Source organism: Gadus morhua, chromosome 20, assembly GCF_902167405.1.
Source record: "Gadus morhua chromosome 20, gadMor3.0, whole genome shotgun sequence".
Lineage (NCBI taxonomy): Eukaryota > Metazoa > Chordata > Actinopteri > Gadiformes > Gadidae > Gadus > Gadus morhua.
In genome coordinates, this window is record NC_044067.1 from 4,201,997 (window position 1) to 4,226,725 (window position 24,729).

At 51.2% G+C, this 24,729-nt stretch overlaps 1 protein-coding gene across 1 annotated transcript in view; it reads left to right on the top strand.

Moving 5' to 3' along the window:
* The window catches only part of lrp2a (low density lipoprotein receptor-related protein 2a), a 74,723-nt gene that overhangs the window by 48,653 nt on the left and 1,341 nt on the right, over positions 1 to 24,729 (top strand). The window contains exons 47-76 of the mRNA XM_030342698.1: positions 138 to 269; positions 740 to 941; positions 1,423 to 1,718; positions 2,207 to 2,873; positions 3,251 to 3,421; positions 4,217 to 4,440; positions 5,052 to 5,229; positions 6,391 to 6,587; positions 7,390 to 7,635; positions 8,463 to 8,591; positions 11,206 to 11,325; positions 12,625 to 12,741; positions 13,349 to 13,465; positions 13,750 to 13,887; positions 14,500 to 14,622; positions 15,180 to 15,308; positions 15,824 to 15,955; positions 16,498 to 16,629; positions 17,038 to 17,181; positions 17,676 to 17,841; positions 18,534 to 18,662; positions 19,133 to 19,353; positions 19,895 to 20,074; positions 20,470 to 20,589; positions 21,438 to 21,528; positions 22,410 to 22,477; positions 22,830 to 22,947; positions 23,720 to 23,840; positions 24,011 to 24,121; positions 24,582 to 24,698. Of these exons, the coding sequence (XP_030198558.1) occupies positions 138 to 269; positions 740 to 941; positions 1,423 to 1,718; positions 2,207 to 2,873; positions 3,251 to 3,421; positions 4,217 to 4,440; positions 5,052 to 5,229; positions 6,391 to 6,587; positions 7,390 to 7,635; positions 8,463 to 8,591; positions 11,206 to 11,325; positions 12,625 to 12,741; positions 13,349 to 13,465; positions 13,750 to 13,887; positions 14,500 to 14,622; positions 15,180 to 15,308; positions 15,824 to 15,955; positions 16,498 to 16,629; positions 17,038 to 17,181; positions 17,676 to 17,841; positions 18,534 to 18,662; positions 19,133 to 19,353; positions 19,895 to 20,074; positions 20,470 to 20,589; positions 21,438 to 21,528; positions 22,410 to 22,477; positions 22,830 to 22,947; positions 23,720 to 23,840; positions 24,011 to 24,121; positions 24,582 to 24,698 (5,036 nt within the window). The remainder of the gene's footprint in view (positions 1 to 137; positions 270 to 739; positions 942 to 1,422; positions 1,719 to 2,206; positions 2,874 to 3,250; positions 3,422 to 4,216; positions 4,441 to 5,051; positions 5,230 to 6,390; positions 6,588 to 7,389; positions 7,636 to 8,462; positions 8,592 to 11,205; positions 11,326 to 12,624; positions 12,742 to 13,348; positions 13,466 to 13,749; positions 13,888 to 14,499; positions 14,623 to 15,179; positions 15,309 to 15,823; positions 15,956 to 16,497; positions 16,630 to 17,037; positions 17,182 to 17,675; positions 17,842 to 18,533; positions 18,663 to 19,132; positions 19,354 to 19,894; positions 20,075 to 20,469; positions 20,590 to 21,437; positions 21,529 to 22,409; positions 22,478 to 22,829; positions 22,948 to 23,719; positions 23,841 to 24,010; positions 24,122 to 24,581; positions 24,699 to 24,729) is intronic.

Here is a 24,729-nt window from a genome sequence, read left to right on the forward strand (position 1 = left end):
GTCGGTCTGATGACGTCATGTTGTGCGTTGGTCTGATGACGTTGTGTTGTGCGTTGGTCTGATGACGTCGTGTTGTGCGTCGGTCTGATGACGTTGTGTTGTGCGTCGGTCTGATGACGTTGTGTGTCCCCCTACAGCCACGCTGGTGCGGACCTGCAGCCCGGAGCAGTTCCGCTGTGACGACGGCCGCTGCATCGCCGCCTCCTGGATCTGCGACGGTGACAACGACTGCGGGGACCTGAGCGACGAGGACCAGAGACACAACTGTGGTACGAGAGAGAGAGAGAGAGAGAGAGAGAGAGAGAGAGAGAGAGAGAGAGAGAGAGAGAGAGAGAGAGAGAGAGAGAGAGAGAGAGAGAGAGAGAGAGAGAGAGAGAGAGAGAGAGAGAGAGAGAGAGAGAGAGAGAGAGAGAGAGAGAGCATCTTTGGTTCCTGCAGAAGGTTCTCCACGCCGGCCTTGCAGCCAACATTCCTGATTTCTCCTGCATCACTCGGTGCTTTGTGGGGCCGGTGGGGTGCCCCCCCCCCCCCCGCCCCCACCGGCCCCCTCCCCCACCCACCTCCTGCCCCTCTGCTTGGCTTCCTGCCTCCCGGGACAGGGATCCAGAACCTTGCGTCATGTCCCCCCATCGCCCCCCCGCCCCCCCGAGCATCGTCAAAGAGAGAATCGTCCGAGTGGCAAACACACACCTGATTCACCCCCCCCCCCCCCCCCCCCCCCCTCCCCGTGCGTCCGCAGTGAACCGCAGCTGCACCCAGACGGAGTTCAGCTGCGTGAACAACCGTCCGCCGCAGCGCCCCTGCGTGCCGCGGGACTGGGTGTGCGACGGCGAGGCGGACTGCAGCGACGCGCTGGACGAGCACCAGAACTGCACGCGGCGCGACTGCGGCGAGGACGAGTTCGGCTGCACCAACGGCCTCTGCATCCGCAGCTCCTACAGGTCGGACAGGCCAGACCATAATATCCTCTCGAGCCATAAGAGGAGGCGTGCTTTAAGGCGAACACTTAGTGTAGAATTTGCACCATTTTAACTATAAAAAAATATGAATTATATTACATTTCATACCCAGACTAGTTTTTCTACTATTTGTGTTTTGCTACATGGATGACCCTTGCCTTGTTTTGAGAATTTAATTTCACAGAATAATGACGTTTTACTGAACATACATATCCATTTAAATGTATATAAATACATATAAATACACACATAACACCTTCACTTGACTTTGACTGAAGATCCAAACCTTATTTCATGAGACACACCGTGAGTCAAAACGGCCGGTGTCTCCATGGCGATAAGCATCGTTGACCAACGAACCGTCCCCATAAGACCCGTTACTCCCTCGGGGGGGGTCATGTGATCTCTGAGTCACATGACCCCGCGGTACGATGACCGCCCCGCCTCCGTCTCCGTCCCGCAGGTGCGACCGGCGCAACGACTGCGGCGACGGCAGCGACGAGCGCGCCTGCGCCTACCAGCCCTGCCAGCAGGGCCAGTTCACCTGCCAGAACGGACGCTGCGTCGCCCACGACTTCCTGTGCGACGGCGACAACGACTGCGGCGACGCGTCGGACGAGCTGGAGCACCTGTGCCGCACGCCGGCGCCCACCTGCGCCCCCGGGCGCTTCGGCTGCGAGAACGGCCACTGCGTCCCCCTGAGCGCCGTGTGCGACCGCCGCGACGACTGCTCCGACAACAGCGACGAGAAGGGCTGCGGTGAGTGGTGGAGGGGGAGGAGGTGGAGGGGGTGGAGGTGGTGGTGGAGTTGGAGATGATGGTGCTGGAGGTGGAGGTGGTGGTTGTGGGGATAGATTCCTTGAAAGAGTGGGACTTTATCAAGAGTATGTCTCTGTCTAGCCTCCCCTGACACCAGCTGAGTCTGGCTCTCTGTGATCGCCTGAGCGCCATGCGCCCCCTACAGGTTGGCCGGGGGAATGCAGGGAGGACTCTGTTTTGATATATTTAAATATAAATCGGATACTCTGTTGTATTTTGAGTTTTGAACATATGTTTAGCTTGATGTGTTGCATCTGTATCCGTTTTCAGACAAATCTGGGACTAATTCACGATTAAACATGAATAAGTTGGTGCTTCTCTTTTGAAGGGACATTACATCCCTCATTGTTACGGTTCATATCTACAGCTGAAAGTCCTCAACTCGTCTCCTCTGACGCTCATTTCCCTGCCCCCCCCCCCTTCCACAGGCGTCGACGAGTGCACCGACCCCGGCGTCCACCACTGCGACCACAACTGCACCGACACGCCCACCAGCTTCCTGTGCGCCTGCCGCCATGGCTACCGCCTCATGTCGGACCGCCGGTCGTGCGACGACGTGGACGAGTGCGCCGAGACGCCGGGCGTGTGCGGCCAGCGGTGCGAGAACACGCTGGGCGCCTACGTGTGCAAGTGCGCGCCGGGCTACCTGCGCGAGCCCGACGGCCGCACCTGCCGCCAGAACAGCGACGTCGCCCCCTACCTGGTCTTCAGCAACCGCTACTACCTGAGGAACCTGTCGACGGACGGGGGCGCCTACTCCCTGATCCTGCAGGGGCTGAGCAGCGCGGTGGCGCTGGACTACGACCGCGTGGAGCGCCGGCTGTACTGGGTGGACGTGAGCCGCAGGGTGATCGAGAGGATGCACTTCGACGGCAGCGGGCGCGAGGCGGTGGTCAGCGGGGTGGTGCACGGGGAGGGGCTGGCGGTGGACTGGGCGGGCCGGAAGCTGTACTGGCTGGACAGCGTGCTGGACTGCCTGCAGGTGTCGGAGCTGGACGGACGCTTCGTGAAGCGGCTGGCGGAGCACTGCGTGGACGACAACAACACGTGGTGCTTCGAGAACCCGCGCGCCATCGCACTGCACCCCCGCTACGGGTGAGTGGGGCGCTGGGAGGGGGGGGGAGGGCGCCTGGAGGGGGTGAGGGTTGGAGAGGGGATGGGGGAGAGAGGTTGGATTAGGATCAATTTAATTCAATTCAGGAGAGATTAGTAACATTCAGTCAAATTGAGCAGAAGATCAAATGTAATTTAATTTTTGTGTAATTTAATTTACATTCACGTTTACATTTTGGGGGTTTTGCAGACGCTTTTATCCCAAAAAGTATGTTTGTCAGAAGAAAATGTTAATTTTATTTATTCAAATTTTATTCAGTAAATGTACCTACATTAGAGTTCATAATGTTCCCTCGAGACACATGATCATTGATTGTCCCAATGAAACTGTATCTATTATCTGTGTATGTGTGTGTCAGCTACGTGTTCTGGACCGACTGGGGCAGAAAGGCGTTCATCGGTCGCGTGGGGATGGACGGCACGGACAAGGCGGCCGTCATCACCACTAAGATCGAGTGGCCCAACGGCCTGACCATCGACTACACCAACGACATGCTGTACTGGTCCGACGCTCACCTCAACTACATCGAGTGAGTCCCTCTCTCTCCGCCCCTGCAGTCAGGCCGAACCCCCTTAACCTCATCAGAGCAGCCATGACCCTTCTCCCCCTCACTCTGCGTTCCTTCCTCCTTCCTTCCTTACATTCACATTGACATTTCAGGCATTTAGCAGACGCTTTGATCCGAAGCGATGTACAATAAGAACATTTATCAGAAGGAATAGAAACAATATATCGCTTTTGGTACAGTAAGGATGTTCATAGAACCAAGTGGCAAGCACTAACAATCGCAAGGCTAACCCATTACCCTTATACAACAGAGATAGGATAAGATGCTATAAGATGCTAAGTCCTATATTTAAGTGCCAGGATGTACAACATACAATAAGTGTGTCAGAGGGTTGTGGTGGGGGGGGTAGGGGTTTAAGGGGGGAAGCTATGCTATGAGTATGGGTGAACTCTGAACAAGTGAGTCCTGAGTCTTCCTCGATAGGACGTGAGTATTTCCTTCGTTTTTGGAGGGTTAAGGTTCAGAGGAGGTCATAACACGTGCTCTGTGATGCCCTGTGTGATCTGATTATTAGTATTTATTTAATTATTTAAATAATCAATGGATCCTCTGTGGTGTACTACGTTTTTTAACACATATTGAGCGAATGTGTTGCATTTTTTGAAATTGTAAGACAAATTTGTGTCTAACTAATAATTAAGCTGGAATAAGTTGGGTTCTAAATATAGTGAAAGCATATGGTGCTGCATGTGTATAGCCCTGTGATGGGCTCCACATACCAAATGGAAGTGACTAAAGCGCCTCAAACGCCTCCAGGTACTCGGACCTGCAGGGCCGGCACCGCCACACGGTGTACGACGGCATCCTGCCCCACCCCTTCGCCCTGACGGTGTTCGAGGAGACGGTGTACTGGACGGACTGGAACACCCGCACGGTGGAGAAGGGCAACAAGTACGACGGCTCCGGGCGGCAGACGCTGGTCAACACCACCCACCGGCCCTTCGACATCCACGTGTGCCACCCCTACCGGCAGCCCATTGGTACGACCCGTCTCCTATTGGTTCGTCGGTCTGTGGTCCTGACACAGACAGGCTTATTCTTTATTTTTCACACTTATAAATGACAGCAACAACAATCTAAATACAACAGTACATAACAATGGAATAAATAGTCACCTAGTCTTTCACACCTATTTTTCCCCAGTGGATAGGCATGTTATTTCACGGCAGAGCAACTTATGACGACACAAACACAGACCATTTTGCCAGTACCTCAAGCATTTTTTGGTCTTTAGGTTTAGTGTGAGGTAATTCAGAGAGGCTTCTCCTTATTCGCACCAGGTCTTGACATGTCAGTAAACTAAACACAGTCTCTATGTATAGCGGCGTCATCCCGTGCAAACTTCAGAGACAACCAGGAAAGAATTCCCCTTATCTGTTCAACACCAGCGGTAGTGAGATGCTTATCTGTTCAACACCAGCGGTAGTGAGATGCTTATCTGTTCAACACCAGCGGTAGTGAGATGCTTATCTGCCGCTTATATCCTGGTCCTTCCTGCCTCCTCCATCTCCCTGAAGTGTCTCTCTCTCCTGCCGGACAATGGCTGCCTTGTTATTTGAGTGACGAGTGTGACACCCCCTCTCTCTCACAGTGACCAATCCCTGCGCGGTAAACAACGGCGGCTGTTCGCACCTGTGTCTGATCGGCAGCGGGGGGCGGAGCCACACCTGCGAGTGCCCGGACCACTTCCTGGCCATGCAGATAGGGGGCGTGGCCCGCTGTCTGCCCATGTGCAGCAGCACCCAGTACAGATGTGCTGACAACGAGCGGTGGGTTTTACGCTGAAGTCTCCTGGCAGAGCTCTCTCTGTGGAGTTCTCTCCGGGGGTTTTAAAGTGTGTTGTTGTGAGTCACCAGTGCCTTGGTTGTGTGGACAGTGTAGCACACACACTGAACACGTTTGATTTAAATATATGTCTTTTTATTTAGTCTTTGTTGCAGACTGAATGCACAATCTTGACCCACAATTCTCATTGTGACACAAGCCCCGGAATGCCCTCGTTATCTACGCTGTGTGTCTGTCAGGTGTATCCCATCTGGCGGAGGCTGGACTGTATCTCCTTGTGTATCTCTCAGGTGTATTCCATCTGGATGAGGTGTGACTGTATCTGTGTCTGTCTCAGGTGTGTCCCATCTGGTGCAGGTGTGACTGTATCTGTGTGTGTCTCAGGTGTGTCCCATCTGGTGCAGGTGTGACTGTATCTGTGTGTGTCTCAGGTGTGTCCCATCTGGTGCAGGTGTGACTGTATCTGTGTGTGTCTCAGGTGTGTCCCATCTGGCGCAGGTGTGACTGTACCTGTGTGTGTCTCAGGTGTGTCCCCATCTGGATGAGGTGTGACTGTACCTGTGTGTGTCTCAGGTGCATCCCATCTGGCGCAGGTGTGACTGTACCTGTGTGTGTCTCAGGTGTGATCCCATCTGGTGGAGGTGTGACTGTACCTGTGTGTGTCTCAGGTGTGTCCCCATCTGGATGAGGTGTGACTGTACCTGTGTGTGTCTCAGGTGTATCCCATCTGGTGCAGGTGTGACTGTACCTGTGTGTGTCTCAGGTGTGTCCCCATCTGGATGAGGTGTGACTGTACCTGTGTGTGTCTCAGGTGTGTCCCCATCTGGTGCAGGTGTGACTGTACCTGTGTGTGTCTTAGGTGTGTCCCCATCTGGTGCAGGTGTGACTGTACCTGTGTGTGTCTCAGGTGTGTCCCCATCTGGTGGCGGTGTGACTGTACCTGTGTGTGTCTCAGGTGTGTCCCCATCTGGATGAGGTGTGACTGTACCTGTGTGTGTCTCAGGTGTATCCCATCTGGCGCAGGTGTGACTGTACCTGTGTGTGTCTCAGGTGTGTCCCCATCTGGATGAGGTGTGACTGTATCTGTGTGTGTCTCAGGTGTGTCCCATCTGGTGCAGGTGTGACTGTACCTGTGTGTGTCTCAGGTGTGTCCCCATCTGGTGGCGGTGTGACGGCCAGAGGGACTGCAGGGACGGGTCCGACGAGCCGTCCACCTGCCCCAGCCGCCACTGCAGACTGGGGCAGTTCCAGTGCAGCGACGGGAACTGCACCAGCTCCCACTACCTGTGCAACACCAACCAGGACTGCCCCGACGGCTCTGACGAGGACCCCGTGTTGTGTGGTGGGTGACCGTTGGGATACAGTTGTTCTTTTATTTTTAATCCAACCACAACCACAGCACCACACTCAACGTATGCAATTGGCTGCTTCTGATTGGTACAGATGAACGGCGATAGACGTCTATTGGCACGGCCTCTCTCAGAATAGAGATCACCTGGTACTAAATAGCAACTCTTTCAGAATGGGAAATTGGCTTTCCTAAGCATGTTCGTTCATATACAACATATAGATGAATATCTATGAACATATATATTTTAGAGCTGTCAGTTAAACGCGTTATTAACGACGTTAACGCAAAACAACTTTATCGGCGTTATTTTTTTTAACGCGCGATTAACGCAGATATTATTTTTTAAAAAAAACCTTTTTTTTATTTATTTTTTTTGGGCTCAAAACAAAGAAGCAGGAGCCTGACTGCTATGTTCAAGGCATATCTTTGTATGTTCATCGTTTAATTGCATCATAGGCTTTTTTTTTGTACCGTCCTGTTTTGATCAGTATATGCCAATGTTGTTATCAATAAAAAAACATTTGCACAAGGCAAGCCGTATGCACTTCTCCATGTTGATAAGAGCATTAAAATGAGAAAAATTAATGGGACGAAGAATTCAAGGGATATTTAGCATAGAAAAAATAAATAAGATTAATCGCGATTAATCGTGAGTTAACTATGGCATTAATGCGATTAATCGTGATTAAATATTTTAATCGCTTGACAGCCCTAAAACATATATGTCAGTTTTTTATAAGCAAACATATATATGGAGATAAATATGGACCTCCGTGAATGTCCCTCCCACCAGCCACCCACCAGTGCGAGGGCCACCAGTGGCAGTGCGGTAACAAGCGCTGCGTCCCGGAGGCGTGGCAGTGCGACGGCGAGGACGACTGCGGCGACGGGTCGGACGAGGAGCCCGCCCACTGCGCCAGCAGGACCTGCCGGCCCGGGCAGTTCAAGTGCCTCAACGGGCGCTGCGTCCCGCAGAGCTGGCGCTGCGACGCCGACGACGACTGCGGGGACAACTCGGACGAGCCGCTGGAGGAGTGCAGTAAGGACCGGGGGGGCTGAGCACACACACACACAGAGAACACACACACACACACCCACAGAGAACACACACACACACACACACACACACACACACACACACACACACACACACACACACACACACACAGAGAACACACACACACACACACACAGAGAACACACACACACACACACACACACACACAGAGAACACACACACACACACACACACACACACACACACACACACACAGAGAACACACACACACACACACACACACACACAACCACACACAGAGAACACACACACACACACACACACGGAGAGAACACACACACACACACATACAGAGAACACACACACACACAAACACACACACACACACACACACCCACACCCACACACACACACACACACACACACACACACACACACACACACACACACACACAGAGAACACACACACACACACACACACACATATATAGGGAGCACACACAAAGACACACATAAAGAGCACACACACGCACACACAGAGCAAACACACACACAGGAACAATTACAGGGCACAAAAAAACACACACATACACACAGACAACACACAGGCACATAACACACATTATATAGTATAGAGAGTGTAGAGTATAGGATGAGACATACCCATGATCCACAGAGAGCTTTCACATTTACTCACACACACACACATTAAACATTGATGAGGCAGTAACATCCCCTTTGAGCCGTGACGTCCTCCTGTATTGACGTTGTGTCCCCCCCCCCCCCCCCCCACCCCCCCCCCCCCCCCCCCCCCCCCCCCCCCCCCCCCCCCCCCCCCCCCCCCCCAGTGGGTCCCGCCTATCGCTGTGACAACCACACGGAGTTCGACTGCCGGACCAACTACCGCTGTGTGCCGCTGTGGGCCGTGTGCAACGGGCACGACGACTGCCGGGACGCCAGCGACGAGCAGGGCTGTGGTGAGCGCACACGCACACACACACATGCACACACACTCACACACACGCACAAATGTACAGAGCACACACACACATGCACACACACAAATGTACAGAGCACACACACACACAGGTACAGAGCACAAACACACGCACACATGTACACACACTCACACGCGCACAAATGTACTGAGCACACACACACACACACACAGTGAGCGTGCGTGCGTGCGTGCGTGCGTGCGTGTGTGTGTGTGTGTGTGTGTGCGTGGTTCTGTGGCTGGATCCCGAGGGCGGCGGCTCTAGTGATCGTTTGGGGGTTGGTTCTCCATCGTTAAGCTCTGCAGTGTTCCTGCAGGTCTTGAGCAGGACGGGTCTGAGCTGACCGCCTAGAACGGCCACCCCTCAGAGCGCCGCAGTTCAGCCTCAGCTCGCACTACCTCGAACAGACACACAGAACGTCGCTGAGATGGACCAGCCGCCATCTGCTGAGGCCAACCCCCTAACGACACCCAACTGATTAACCAATTATCCAATTAACTCTCGCAGAGAACACAACGGGAAACCGACCAAAACGCAGGACAAAGGGATGAGCTGAAAGGGTTTCAAAGAAAACATGTTGAACCAAACAAAACACAAAAAAAAAGTTTATCTACATGCAATCTTTTTTTAATCAAATTAAAAGTCTGCTAAATGACTCTCAATTTGGAACTATCAAACTATCACACACTGGACGGGTTAGAGTTAAAAACATGGGAACCTCGGCCTATATCTCCGTGCTGTGTCTCGTGCTGACCTGAGTGAAGGGTCATTATCTCCCCCCTGTCTCCTCCTCAAGGGGGGGTTACGCTGTCGGTCAGGGAGGTGCCCTCATTACCCTTCCCCCGCTGCACTCTCCCTGAGAGCTCTGCAGATTTATGGGCTGTCCGGGTGCATGGGTCACGGTGTGTGTGTGTGTGTGTGTGTGTGTGTGTGTGTGTGTGTGTGTGTGTGTGTGTGTGTGTGTGTGTGTGTGTGTGTGCGCGTGTGTGTGCGCGTGTCTGTGTGTGTGTTTACCATGTTTATTCAGACAAAAAAAAATCGGAAATCAAACACGTCACAGACACACACATACACGTCACACACTCACAGACTCTCTTTCTCACACGCACACGCACACGCACACACACACACACACACACACACACACACACACACACACACACACACACACACACCAAACACACACACCAAACACACACACACACACACACACACACATACACACCAACTCGTCCTCCCCCAAGTCTTATCAGCTCCATCAGACTCCGCTCTGTACAGGAGGGGAGATGGGAGCTGGTCTGGTTGTTTCAGAATGTAGCCCGCGGGGCCAGAGGGGCCGCTGGTTCTATCTCTCTTCCCCTCTCTCCTCTCCTCTCCTCTCCTCTCCTCTCCTCTCCCCTCTTGCCCTCTCCTCTCTTACCCTCTCTCCTCTCCTCTCCTCGCCTCTCCTCTCCTATCCTATCCTCTCCTCTCCTCTCCTCTCCTCTCCCCTCTTACCCTCTCCTCTCCTCTCCTCTCCCCTCTTACCCTCTCCTCTCTTACCCTCTCTCCTCTCCTCTCTTACCCTCTCCTCTCTTACCCTCTCTCCTCTCCTCTCCTCTCCTCTCTTACCCTCTCCTCTCTTACCCTCTCTCCTCTCCTCTCCTCTCCCCTCTTACCCTCTCCTCTCATCTCCTCTCCTCTTCTCTCCCCTCTTACCCTCTCCTCTCTTACCCTCTTCTCTTCTTTTCTCTCTCCTCCTCACGCACACAGCACTGGTGGGTGGAGACGGCTCTCCTCTCCTCTCTGCCCCTCTCCTCTTCTCCTCTCCTCTCTTCCCCTCTCCTCCTCCTCCTCACGACCCCGGCATCGGGTGGTGGAGACAGCTCTCCTCCCGTCTCTTCCCCTCTCCTCTCCTCTCTTCCCCTCTCCTCTTCTCCTCTCCTCTCTTCCCCTCTCCTCTCCTCTCTGCCCCTCTCCTCTTCTCCTCTCCTCTCTTCCCCTCTCCTCCTCCTCCTCACGACCCCGGCATCGGGTGGTGGAGACAGCTCTCCTCCCGTCTCATCCCCTCTCCTCCCCTCCTCACACTTCCACTCCCTCACTTCAACCTCATCCCCGCTCAGCGGTCTTATCCCATGGAGTCACACCACTTGTTTGGCCATCCATCAGAGACATGCCGGGGTGTCTCTCACTCTCCCTCCTTCTCCTTCTCCTCCTCCTCCCTCTTCATCTCCTGTGAGATGACTAAATGTTTGAATGAGAAGAGGAGAAACAGGTTCACTTCAGATTACGTTTACATGTGTAATGTCTGCTGTATTCAACTTTGTAATCAGATTGATACTTCATTCTAAAATGCCTCCCTATAAAAATGTTTTACTGCTTTAACCCTTAAATACAAGAAACTTTGAAACGATGCAGTTATTGATGATGTGGTAATGGTATCTTACCGATTTCAATTCAGTGATAATACAGTTCATTCTGCAAATACAGCTCCTCAGACCAGCCATGGCATCCTTTCATGCTAACTGTCCTTTTTCTCTTTCTCTCTTTCTCTTTCTCTTTCTCTCCCTCTCCCTCTCTCGGTCTCCCTGTCTCTGTCTCTGTCTCTCTCCAGACGAGATGACCTGTGACCCTCTCGGAGACTTCCGCTGTGACAACCACCAGTGCTTGCCTCTCCGGTGGAGGTGTGACGGAGCCGATGACTGCGGGGACAACTCGGACGAGCATGGCTGCAGTGAGTCTGAAGCCCTCCATCCCGCATAATCCTACCTGGTTCCTGAGAACCACAAACTAGTTGCACATCGTCGGTGCTGGAATATTTTCCTTTGGTATATAAGTCAGTTCTCTCCTTTAACCTGCTTTCCAGTCCGTCTTCAACGTCCAGAAATGCAAAAAAAAAATCCTGACTTTAGTCTCAGAATTCTGACTTTAAATTCATAACTAGAAGAACCACATGCAGCCCCCTCGAACAAACAAGGAAACGGTGGTAACATCCGACTTCTTCGGTCAGCGTTTGGTTCCCGTCCTGTGCGACGCAAAGTGACTCACTGACCCTGGTTCTCTACAGGAATGACCCTTCTTTAGCCTGTGAGATTAAAGTCTGAATTTAGCCATTATTCTCTGAATACTGACTTCAAACTCAGTGGCCCTAATAGTTTTCCTCGTGCGGTCAGGCAGAATGATGGGATGGGATCTCAGCCCCCCCCCCCCCCCCCCCCTTAGATGAATGAGCTGCTCTGATGTGCAGGAGAAGAGGCCGGCTATCGCCTGGTCCGATAGCGTTAGAGAGAGCCATCAGCCGTTCGCGGCGGTGCGGGCCGGTGACGGGCGGTGTTATCAGGAGCCGGGCCTCCGTCCTCGGGGGAGTCTAGGGGGGGGGGGAGGGGGGGGTCACCCCGCTGCCCTCCAGGAGAGCTTAAACCCGTCTGAGGGCCCCGGGACTAAATCACAGCGCTGCTCCGTCGGGAACGCTGACGCCGTTTCCGTGGTTACGGCCTCGGGGCCTGCCAAGATACCGCGGGGCCAATAAATTGCCGTCTGTGTTTGTGTGTGTGTGTGTGTGTGTGTGCCCTGAGGATGATGTCATTTTAAAGCTGTAAACCTCCGTTCTAGTGAGGCTACGTATTGTCAATAGCACGGTTGCGTAGGGACTCGACATCAATAAATAAATACTGGATTTTTTTCCAGCCCTATAGATCGTTTTTTTACCGGATATGTTTAGAAAAGTCTTGCCAATGTTTTTACCTGTTATATTTTTATTAGGTTTTCCCCAAAACCGATAGACAGATGTTTAACCTCCCTCCCTAACTCTTACTCCAAACAAAAAAAGTTAACTAACGTGAGCTTCTTCTTCTTCTTCTTCTTCTTCTTCTTCTTCTTCTTCTTCTTCTTCTTCTTCTTCTTCTTCTTCTTCTTCTTCTTCTTCTTCTTCTTCTTCTTCTTCTTCTTCTTCTTCTTCTTCTTCTTCTTCTTCTTCTTCTCCTCCTCCTCCTCCTCCTCCTCCTCCTCCTCCTCCCGTGTTTCCCGCGCCCAGCCCCGCGCGTGTGCACGGAGAGCGAGTTCCGTTGTGATAATCTGCACTGCATTCCCAACCGCTGGGTCTGCGACCATGACAACGACTGCAAGGACAACTCGGATGAAAGGGACTGCGGTGAGTGTTGGCTCTCTGTGTGTCGGCCCCCCCCCCCCCCCCTCCCCCCGGGGGGGTCTGGCCCCGTGTCAGCTACTCCAAGGCCTCGCTGAGCCAAGAAGTAACCAACAACACAACACTACTACAATACTATGAGTGTAAACAACTGAACTGAACTGAACTGCTATGTATTTTTGTAGCTCTCATGTCTAACCCATGGTGGTTTGAATAATGATTGTATTTAATGTGTTTTAAAGGAGTCTATTGGCCTCATGTTATACTGTTGCTATCTGTTGCTGTGTGTTTTCTTTAATATGTTTACTTTTCAGCCATCCTGTGCCTAGCTTAATATCTTGCCAAAGGACTTCAGTCGAAAATTAGCCTGCTGGCTAAAACTGGCACATTTACAGAAATGTACTGTCCTTACAATAAATCAATGAAATGAAATGAATAAGAACCCGGTATAGACCAACAGGATCACTATGTATGTTTGTTTTGGTACCAAAGCGTAATGGACAAAGCTTCGGATAGGAATTGATTCCAGTATTAACCGGTGGAACATCAGGGGGCCGCTCGCCGCTCATCGAGTGTCGTTTGTGTTTGTGTCCTCGTGTCGTCATGGTAACAGAGCTGAGGACCTGCCAGCCCGGCTACTTCCAGTGCGGCAGCGGCCACTGCGTTGCCGAGCGCTTCAAGTGCGACGGGAACGCGGACTGCGTGGACTACACCGACGAGAGCGGCTGTCGTAAGTCGAGGACCGGAGCCCAAGCAGCTTTCTGTTTCTGTCGCCGCACGATTCAAACATGGATGGACTTCTGATCACATTCAATAAAATACAATTACATTGTATTTGTTTAGCCCTTAATCAAAGGGTACATTCTGAAAGGGCTTAACAGGCCATATATTTATAAGACCCCCCGCACCCTAGCCCCCCTAAAGGGCCAGAAAAAAACCTCCCTGAGTTATTCATTCACACACACTGTTGTGATGAAGATGACGGACAATATTCCTGCGTGTGTGTCTCCCCAGCGACACGCTTCCCCAACGGCACCTACTGCCCGCCCTTCCTGTTCGAGTGCCAGAACCACGTGTGCGTCCAGAACCACTGGAAGTGTGACGGAGACGATGACTGTGGAGACAACTCAGACGAGGAGCTCCACCTGTGCTGTAAGATACACACTTGCACACACACACACATATAAATGCACATACACACACACATGCATGCAGACACGCACACACGCACGCACGCACGCTCATGCCTGCACACGCAGGCACGCACACAAACTCACACACATACAAACATACGAAGAGACACACACACACACACGCACACGCACACATACGCACATACGAAGAGACACACACACACACGCACACACACACGCACAACCCGCACATACGAAGAGACACACACACACGCACATACATGTACACGCACACACACGCACACACATACAAGCACATACGAAGAGACACACAAACACGCACGCACACACACATTCACACACACATATATAAGAACCCATGCACGCACAAACACACACACACAAACACACGTGCATGCACACACACGCACACAAAGACACACACACGCACACACTCACACACACATAAACACACACCACAGTTTATAAAAAACAACCAGTACTGCTGCATGAATTTGGGATTTTTAATTGATCCACTCATTGTCAACTGAAGCAAGCAACAAGATTAAGTCTTGGCGACCAGGCCACATTGCACAGGGTAACCCTAGCGATCCCCCCCCCCCACCCCCAGTGGACATCCCGTGTGAAGGGGCCTTCCGGTTCCGCTGCGACAACAACCGCTGCGTGTACAGCCACGAGCTCTGCAACACAGTGGACGACTGCGGCGACGGCAGCGACGAGAAGCCGGAGAACTGTGAGCAGATGCACTCTCCCAATGCTCAATACCCAAACTCACTCATTACATACTCATTAATACTCAACAGCCGTCATTACTCCATGGTCAATATACGTGTGACAAGCATTTACATTTAGACAGTTACATTTAGGGCATTTAATGAGTCTTTTATCCAAAGCGACTTACACTTAGTACATTTGTCAGCAGAAAGAGACACAATATATCGCTGTCGGTACAGTAAAGAGTATACAAGCATTGAGTGTGTTCTGAAAGCATGGCACAGGGAGGGTGTTGAGTGAACAACCATCTTAGACCCTCTTAGATCTAAGACCATATTACAATTTGCTGATGTATAAATATGTATTCAGACATCTTTAAAGATCAGTACCTGTTAACACGTACTCCGAGACACTGCCACATCCATCCAGGTCGGCATTCACTCTCCTCTCCATCCCTTTTCCTCTCTGCCTGGGATGGGTTCATACAACCCCCCCATCTATTCTGTCATGACCGTCACCACGGCAACACGTGTCTCATCGGTTCCCCTCTCTCCCCCCCACCCCCCCCCCCCCCAGGCCGGGAGCCCACCCCCGGGCCGTGCTCGGAGGACCAGTATAAGTGCGGGAACGGCCAGTGCGTCCCCCAGCAGTACGTGTGTGATGACTACGATGACTGTGGTGACCAATCAGACGAGCTGGGCTGCGGTAAGATGATGAGGAGATGATTTTAACAACAAAATAGGAAGCGTGTCCATGGGGGTGCATTTGTGTTTTTATTTTTTATGATTTATTCTTCTTGAATTGCTGATTTACATAATTAACTGGGAGTAGAATCACAAAGTCATGCTGCTTGTGTAAATGGATAATGGGGTCTTGGGGAATTATACCATTATTCATAATGCAATAAAAACATATTTTAATATTTCTTTTTTGTTTAACCTGAATTATGGAGCTATTTTACTGCAGCTATTATATATTCATATTACTTAAATTCAGACAGCTGTCGGAAACGTTTAAAGCTTTACCTGTAGTAACAACTCCAGGCACTAGAGGCTGCTAATGGGATGACGTACTTACTAAAAATGAATACAACTAACAACGTAAGAAAACTTAATAAATAATATACGAATGTGAATATAAAATCGGATTGATATGTGAGAAATACATGACATCGTCTACTACCATTGTGTAACCCACAATGCATTGCTGCACCTCCTCAGTCAACGGCAGCGCCCGCTCCTGCTCTGAGGACCTCTGTGAGCACAACTGCACCGACGTGACGGGCGGGGGCTTCCTGTGCTCCTGCAGACCCGGGTACCAATCCTCCCCCTCCGACCGGAACACCTGCCAAGGTACACACCTGTGTGTGTGTGTGTGTGTGTGTATGTGTGTGTGTGTGTGTGTGTGTGTGTGTGTGTGTCTTTGTCTTTATCTTTGTCTTTGTCTTTGTCTTTGTCTGTGTGTGTGAGCTGTGTCTGGCTGGCTGGCTGGCTCTGTGAGATAGTATCGATTCGTGTGTGTGTGTGTGTGTGTGTGTGTTTGTGTGTCGTGTCGGTGTGTTTATGTGTGTGTCGGTGTGTGTGAATGTGTGTGCGTCTGTATTTGTCTGGCTGGCTTGGCGAGATAGCATCCTCTGTGTGTGTGTGTGTGTCTATCAATGCTAGATAGCATCCTGTGCGTGTGTGTGTGCATGTTGATGTGTGATATAGGGTTACTTTGTAGGCCAAAGCAACATTCCTAATGTTATCGTCCTCGTGTGAACTTGTGTCCTTGTTTCCTCTCTTCTTGTGCTCTCTCTGCTTCTGTCCTCTCTCCTTGTGTCCTCTCTGCTTGTCTCCTCTCTCCTGGCCTCCTCTCTCCTTGCGTCCTCTCCCCTCGGCCCCCCACTCCCCAGACGTGGATGAGTGTGCGGTGTTCGGGACGTGCCCCCAGGCCTGCAGCAACACCAAGGGGAGCTACGGCTGCTTCTGTGCCCCGGGGTTCACCTCGGTGGGGCAGCCCCGCGGCCAGGAGTGCGCCGCTCAAGGTAACACAACCAGACAATAGATATCATAGAATGATAGAGTATGACTCTACAGCCCACACAACCAACTTCCACCAACTTCACACAGTTTTGTTGTTTTCCGGTACGCTGTGAATAAAACATTATACATTGATAAAAAGGAGCGCATGCATTCTTAGCATAGCCTGTCGGAATCGAACCTTCAAAAACGCACGCACGCAAGTGAGCGAGCACGCACACACACACGTACATACAGACGCATGCACACACACACAAACACTGAACTAAACACACTCACACACACACACACACAAAGACACGCACGCACGCACACACACACACTCCCGAGTCTATTTATTTCTGTCGTTTGTCGTTCTAGCTGTTGGTAAGTCCTCTTGTAATCAGTCTGTCTGGTAATGTTTGTGTTGGTAGGAAACCCTCCGGTGCTGCTGCTGCCCGACAACGTCCGCATCCGGCGCTTCAACCTGTCCTCGGAGCAGTACTCGGACTACCTGGACCACGCAGAGCACATCCAGGCCCTGGACTACCTGTGGGACCCCCAGGGGGAGGGACTGAGTAAGGCCCCTCCCCCCTCCCGCAATAACATTAACAATCACATTTAGGGAGTTGATAAGACGCCTTCATTTTAAAGCGACGAAAAATAAGTGAATGCTTCAGAAGAAAGAGAAACAATATTAGTGCAGCAGATAGGTGAAAAAATCGTTCAAATTGTGATACAAGCGCCAAACTTTGCGTGCACATCTCCCTTCGGCCAAGGTTATATATCGCTGTCTGTAGAGTAAGGATGTTAATAGAAACAAGGGCCAAGCACTTACAATCTCTAGATTAACCCATTCCCCGTATACAACAAAGATAGCTTGGATAAGACGCTACACAATGCCAAGTACTATTTTTAATTGATATCATCATCATATGCTATCATCTCCTCATAGATTTTCACTGCAAAGGAGAATCATGAAAATAGATATTTGGTATGTGTATTTTGTAAAGTATTTGTAGTATTTCATTCAAATGTTCCTTCATCCATCCATTCGTCGCGTGTCCTCCAGGCGTGGTGTACTGGACGGTCCGGGGCCGCGGCACCCAGTTTGGCTCCATCAAGCGGGCGTCCATGACCACCCTCAGCGACGACGGGAACAACCCCGTGAAGGAGGTGGACCTGAACCTGCGCTACGTGACCGACCCCGAGGGCCTGGCCGTGGACTGGATCACTGGGTAAGACCCCCCGGGAGAACTGCTCCCGGACCTGAGACCACCCGGGCAGGAGCCAAATGCATCCCAGTTAGAGTCGCTGCAGGAACAGTCCCAAGTTAGTTAGTTAGTTAGTTAGTTAGTTTCTTTATTGTCCCAAAGGGGATAATTGATTTCACACAGTCAAGTTGGTTTCAGGGCAGAATACACAACACAGTGTAGCAACACTGTGCGGCACACGGATAACAAATAAACTATTTTCCCACATATACAACAGATAACAGATAAACCCTCTTCCCGCATTTAACACAGAAAAACATGTTGACAGAAATAAACCTGACGTGGACATGACAAGTGCTGGTTGATTAAAGTGGACATTGTGCAGAGAAAAGCTTCGGGATTCAGGACACAATGTTGCAATTTTAGAAACCCGAATCAAATTGTATTTCTGACGCATTTTATATTCGATTAGATGCATCTTTATTAATCCCTGGTAGGGTAAATCTGTCTGTTGCAACAGCTCAGCAGCAGTGGAAAAACAGAGGATAAAATATCCCTAAAATAATAAAAAATACAATAAAAATACAAAGTACTATTGCAAACAATATATTTCGTGCAAAATAGTCTGATAAAGTTGAGTGAAACAGCGACAACAATACATGAGTCCAATACTATTCCGTCCATCGTCTACAACTCTGTGTCCCGTTCCCTCCCAGACACATTTACTGGACGGACGCGGGGACCAATCGGATCGAAGTGGCCGAGTTAGACGGCCGATACAGGAAGTGGTTGATCTATACCGACCTCGACCAGCCAGCCGCCATCGTGGTCAATCCTTCACTCGGGTAAGAGGAGTCAATGGTCAACGGACTGCATTTACATACAGCGCTTTTCTATCCGGTGGCCACTCAAAAGCGTTTTTTACAAATATTGCCTCGCATTCATGCACACATTCACACGCCGACGGCGGTGTTAACCGTTTAAGGCGACAGCCAGCTCGTTGGAGGCAGTTAGGGGGAGGTGTCTCGGTCAGGGACGCCGCGACGCTCAGCTAGGAGGAGCCAGGGATTGAACTAGCAACCGGAAGGTTGCTAGTTCAATCCCTGGCTCCTCCTAGCTGAGCGGGTTGGCTGGTAACCGGAAGGTTGCTAGTTCAATCCCCGGCTCCTCCTAGCTGGCAACCTTGTAGTTCAATCCCTGGCACCTTCCGGTTCACACACCGAGCCACAGAAGTCCCCCCTGCTCCTGTTCCCTTGCCTCCGGTCCAGTCTGACTGATCTGTGTGTAACGAGGGGCTCTGTGTGTGGACGGACAGCACCATGTACTGGACGGACTGGGGCCGGAGACCCCGGATCGAGTCTGCCTGGATGGACGGCCGGCACCGGCAGACCCTGCTGGAGGGGGACCTGGGCTGGCCCACCGGCCTCACCGTGGACTACCTGAACGGGGACCGGCTCTACTGGTGCGACTCCAAGGAGAACGTCATCGGCTCCATGAGGCCGGACGGCGCCGACAGGAAGGTCCTCGTTTCAGGAGGTAAGGGGGCGATCTAACGGTGTTTCAAAATAAGAGCGGATATCAGAAATTATTTAAATATACGCCATTTACGTTTACATTCAGGGCATGTAGCAGACGCTTTTATCCAAAGCGACTTAAGAGAAACAATATATCGCTGTCGGTACAGTAAGGATGTTCATAGAACCAAGTGCCAAGCATAACAATCACTAGGTTAACCCATTCCCCGTTCTTAAAGATCCCATGGCATGAAAATTTCACTTTCTGAGGTTTTCTGACATTAATATGAGTTCCCCTAGCCTACCTACCTCCAGTAGCTAGATATTTTGTTGGGTGTAAAACGAGCCCTAGGAATTCTGCTCCGCCTTTGAAAAAACGTCATAAGGGGAGATGCCATCTGCCCCTTCTCTGCCTTGCCAGCCCAGAGAATTTGGCCCGCCAATGAGACCCAACCATGCGAGCGCCTCGTGTGTGTGTGAAACGCAAGTGTTGCACACTTCTTTGTTTTTTGGATAACCGTCCTGCTGTTAACACGCCGACCGCAACGTTTCCCTGGCTCCAGACATCGGGAACCCGTACAGCCTGGACGTGTTCGAGGGCCACGTCTACTGGACCACCAAGGAGAGGGGCGAGGTGTGGAAGATGGACAAGTTTGGGAGCGGGAACAAAGTCAAGGTTCTGACCATCAACCCCTGGCTGACCCAGGTCCGCGTCTACCAGGAGCACCGGCACAACCACTCAGGTGAGCGGACGGGTCCTGGGCCACCACGCCGGTCAGGTTAGAACTGATGGGACCGTCTTCATAGTTAGTCTCTAAGGACTGCACGAGCCCACGTTGTATGACAACCATCTCACCCCATCGTCTATTCCCTTCTTTCATTCATTTTGGATTGATTCATTTTATTTTGATCAATACCCTTATTTATAAAATGATATCCTTTTATGTTTTTTGGGGTAGGGATTAGGGGTCAGAGTTTGGGTTAGGGTTGGGTTTCTGGGTTAGGATTCAGGGTTTGGGGTCAGAGTATGGGTCAGGGTTAAGGGTCATGGTGATGGGTCAGGGTTAAGGGTCAGGGTTAAGGGTCAGGGTTTGGATCAGGGGTCCCAGGTGTTGACCAGCGCGCCCTCTCCCCCCAGTGGTGAACCCGTGCAGGGACACGTGCAGCCACCTGTGTCTGCTGCGTCCGGGCGGCTTCACCTGTGCCTGTCCTGAGGGCTCCTCCATGTCCGTCTCCGACCCCACCAAGTGCGACGCAGGTACGCTTGAGTGGAACCGCCTTGCTGTTCCCCTATGCCTCGGGAATTTTTTTGTTTTATTTAAAGATTGTTTTATTACATTGATTTCCCCATTGTCTCATGTTTCTTTTATATTAAATTGGATATTATATTAAATGAAACATAAAAGACGCTATATCGAACAAAGTGCAAACTGGACGATTACGATGCTTACAAAAGAAAAGCACAGAAATGTAGATAAGAAAGAATCATAATAAAATAAAATAATATCAACATGAAAATAAAGGTGAGGTGAGGTAACCGTGGTAACTGCAGTCCTGCGTCAAGACGACCGGGATGCATGGCTGTGGTCAGATGAGTGTGTGTGTGTGTGTGTGTGTGTGTGTGTGTGTGTGTGTGTGTGTGTGTGTGTGTGTGTGTGTGTTGTACGGTGCGTGTGTGTGTGTGTTGTACGGTGTGTGTGTGTGTGTGTGTGTCACGGTGCGGTGTGTGTGTGTGTGTGTGTGTGTGTGTGTGTGTGTGTGTGTGTGTGTGTGTGTGTGTGTGTGTGTGTGTGTGTGTGTGTGTGTTGTACGGTGCGGGTGTGTGTGTGTTGTACGGTGCGTGTGTGTGTGTGTGTTGTACGGTGTGTGTGTGTGTGTTGTACGGTGCGGTGTGTGTGTGTGTGTGTGTGTGTGTGTGTGTGTGTGTGTGTGTGTGTGTGTGTGTGTGTGTGTGTGTGTGTGTGTGTGTGTGTGTGTGTGTGTGTGTGCTCTGTACGGTGTGTGTGTGTGTGTGCTCTGTACGGTGTGTGTGTGCTCTGTACGGTGTGTGTGTGTGTGTGCGTGCTGTACGGTGTGTGACGGTTGTCGTGGCTCCTCCCCCTCCAGCCACCGTGCCTCCAGTCCCGATGCCGCCGGCCTGCCGCTGCAGGAACGGGGGGACGTGCTACACCGTCGAGGGGGGGCTACCCACGTGCAAGTGAGTCTCAGCCACGGGGTGACCAGACCTCCGACCCCTGACCTTTGACCCCGCCTTCAAAACAACGCCGTCAGCCTTTGTGTTCAATCTGGGGTCGCCGGCTCCACTGGACACGCCCCCTTCATCAGCACCTCGTCATAGGATAAACACAGCTGTCACTCATAACACTTATTATGGATCTGCCGCTTTCGTGGTACGACCTCACTGCTTTCAGTCTGTTGCCCACACCCTGGATCAAAAAAATGTGCAGATGCATATTTAGTATTGTGAGGGACAGCTGTGTTAATCTTAGGACGATCCCTTTGTGAAAGGTGTGTCAGAGTTCAATTAGCGGAGCGCAGGTGTGTCACATCGAAGCTCAATCAGCAGGTGACCCCGGGTAACCAGGGTCAGCCAATCAGAGGTTATGCATGCAATAGCAGGTGTTAACCACCAGAGGGGAGTCATCACATTTAAACCAATATAACTTGTATAACTTGTATACCTGTACTACGTCTTGCAGCATGTCCTTAATTGTCAAGTTATGTCGATGCTTGGACGGTGTACTTGGATGATGGACTGCTGCATTATCTGTGCGCTGAATAATAGTCGTTATTCAGTACTTATAATGTGAGAGGCCCGAAACAGGAGTGAAATCTAGTTCATAGTGAATAAAGATGAAAGGGAGGACGGGAACACGAGTTCACCAGCGTCCTTTACAGATGTACGTTCACCGCGTTAATAAATGTACCCAGAGATACATGGTGCGGTTCGTTAAAGACAAACGCTTCTACACGTAGCTCCACTTCTCCCTGGTCCGGAGGAGAGAGACGCGGTCATAATGTGGGACTTCTCAACCATCGGTGTAAAAGATACTGTATTGTTTTTGTTCTGTCGTCTAGATGTCCGCCTGGCTACACCGGCAACAACTGTGACCTGGGGAAGTCTCGGGTGGCCCCTGCCGGAACAGGTACTGCTCTTTAGTCTGACTCACGCACACGATATAATGTTATAGTACAAAAGGCAGGAAGTCCTGCTGGATCTCTGGTGGGACATGTGAATGACTGACTGTTAGCAGTATAACTAGTTAGTATTTATAGCCTATGTTATTGAACTCTTGACCTTAGGGAGACACTCAGCAATAGGGTTTTTGTGCAAGCATGCTCCACTAAGCATCTGAAGCGGCAATTTTCTTTATTAATGCTTCAGAAAGTTAATGGGTGATCCAGAGGTCATGAAGTGAATGAATTGGCTCCTCCAGCAGGAACACAGAGTAATGTTGAGTCATCATCACCACCTCACAGTGAAGCATTTCCTCCCAGCTACAGCAGTGCTGCTGACTGTCATCGTCATCGTGGCGTCTGGTGGCTTGGTCGCAGGACTCTTCCTCAACTACAAGCGAACCGGCTCCCTCATGCCCCCCATGCCCAAGTTACCAAGGTAAGCAACTTCCTGTTCACTTCCTTGTCCTCTCAAACTCACTTCCTTTTCCTTTTTTTATTTAAATACAAATGGTCATTTCATTGTATTATTTATGATACTCTGCCTGCCCTAGCTCTTATTAAGCCATCAACCTTACGCAACAGTAAGAGGCTTTTAGGGTAGGAATTAGGAATTTCTGCCTCATCCAAGCATATCATCCTAGCCTGGCTCATCTCAAGCTACATTGAGATGAGGTCTGGGAACCACACATTCATTTTCTCGTATTTGAGGCGTGGTTTACGATTGCCCAGAGCCATTTATTGGGCGCTACGAATGTCTATCATATGAGTCTTTACGTAGCTCATAGCCAATCAAAGCCTGTTGGTAGCAGGGCAAAGACATCCTTCTTGGTAATGAAAGAGTTTAACACCGAAAGTTGCTATTTTTTCAAAATAAACTTGCGTTCTAAACTACTTAGAACACCATCTATGGCTGCATCGAGGGTAACGCGTCTGCTGCCATTTTGGATCCGTAAACTACAAGCTTCGGTGTGTCGCATAGACGTCGTCATCGTCTTGCCGTCCCTCCCCGTTCTGTGATTGGTTCCCTATCTCAGGCGAAAATCGGGTCCATGGAATCCAGGCTGCCTAGCAGCGTGAAATGAAATCGCGCGCAAGGCAGCATGGGTACACCCCGGCTAATATCATCCTCTGCCTCCTCATCATGCTCTTCCTCCTCCCAATCGTCCACCTGACCATCCTCCTCCTCCTCCCTGGCCGCGTTGCAACAGCCTGAGCAGCCTGGTGAAGTCCGGCGACACGGGCAACGGCGTGACGTTCCGGTCGGGCGACAACGTGAACCTGGGGCCCTCCAACCTGGGAGTGTCCTTCATCGACACCGCCATGCAGATGGTGACACACACACACACACACACACACACACACACACACACACACACACACACACACACACACACACACACACACACACACACACACACACACACACACACGTCCCCTCTGTGATTGGCTGAACCTCCCGGCTGACCCCCCTCTCCTCGTCGTGTGTGATCCCTACGCAGGATGAGAACTTCGCCATGGAGGCGGGGGGGAAGCCAATCACGTTCGAGAACCCCCTGTACGCCACGCCCCCTGGACTGGCCGGGGATCCCGCCGTCATACACGCCACACAGGTACGCGTCACACGGGCAGGCCTCACACAGGAGGGTCTCACACAAGAGTGCCTCACACAGGAGGGCCTCACACAGGAGGGTCTCACACGGGTAAGCCTCCAAGCCACTGCTGAGGCCCAACCAGGGGTACGTGAACCCTAGTGTTGGATATGTACCCTAAAAACAAAGAAGACCGTTTCAATGCAAACCTCAGGTTTAGAACCCAGAACCTAATTGATGTGAACCTCAGGTTCAGAACCCAGAACCTTGTTGATGTGAACCTCAGGTTCAGAACCCAGAACCTTTTTGACACCAAAGTCAGGATTAGAACCTTTTGGACGCCGACATCGAGGTTTGAAACCAGAACCTTTCGGATTCCAACGTCAGGGTTTGTACCCGGAACCTTTTGGTGTGAGGGTCCAGCATCTCGACCACTGGACCAATGTCATCGTGGCTCACGGTGCGTTCTTTGGTTTCCCAGGTGACCGTCAACATAAGCGGAGAGCAGCTGGCAAACAACTTTGCGAACCCCGCCTTCAACATAGACCAGGGGGCAGCGGTGGTGAAGACCACCCCTGCAAGCGACCCATCGGCTCCGGTTAGACCCTCCATCCCCATCTACAAGCACC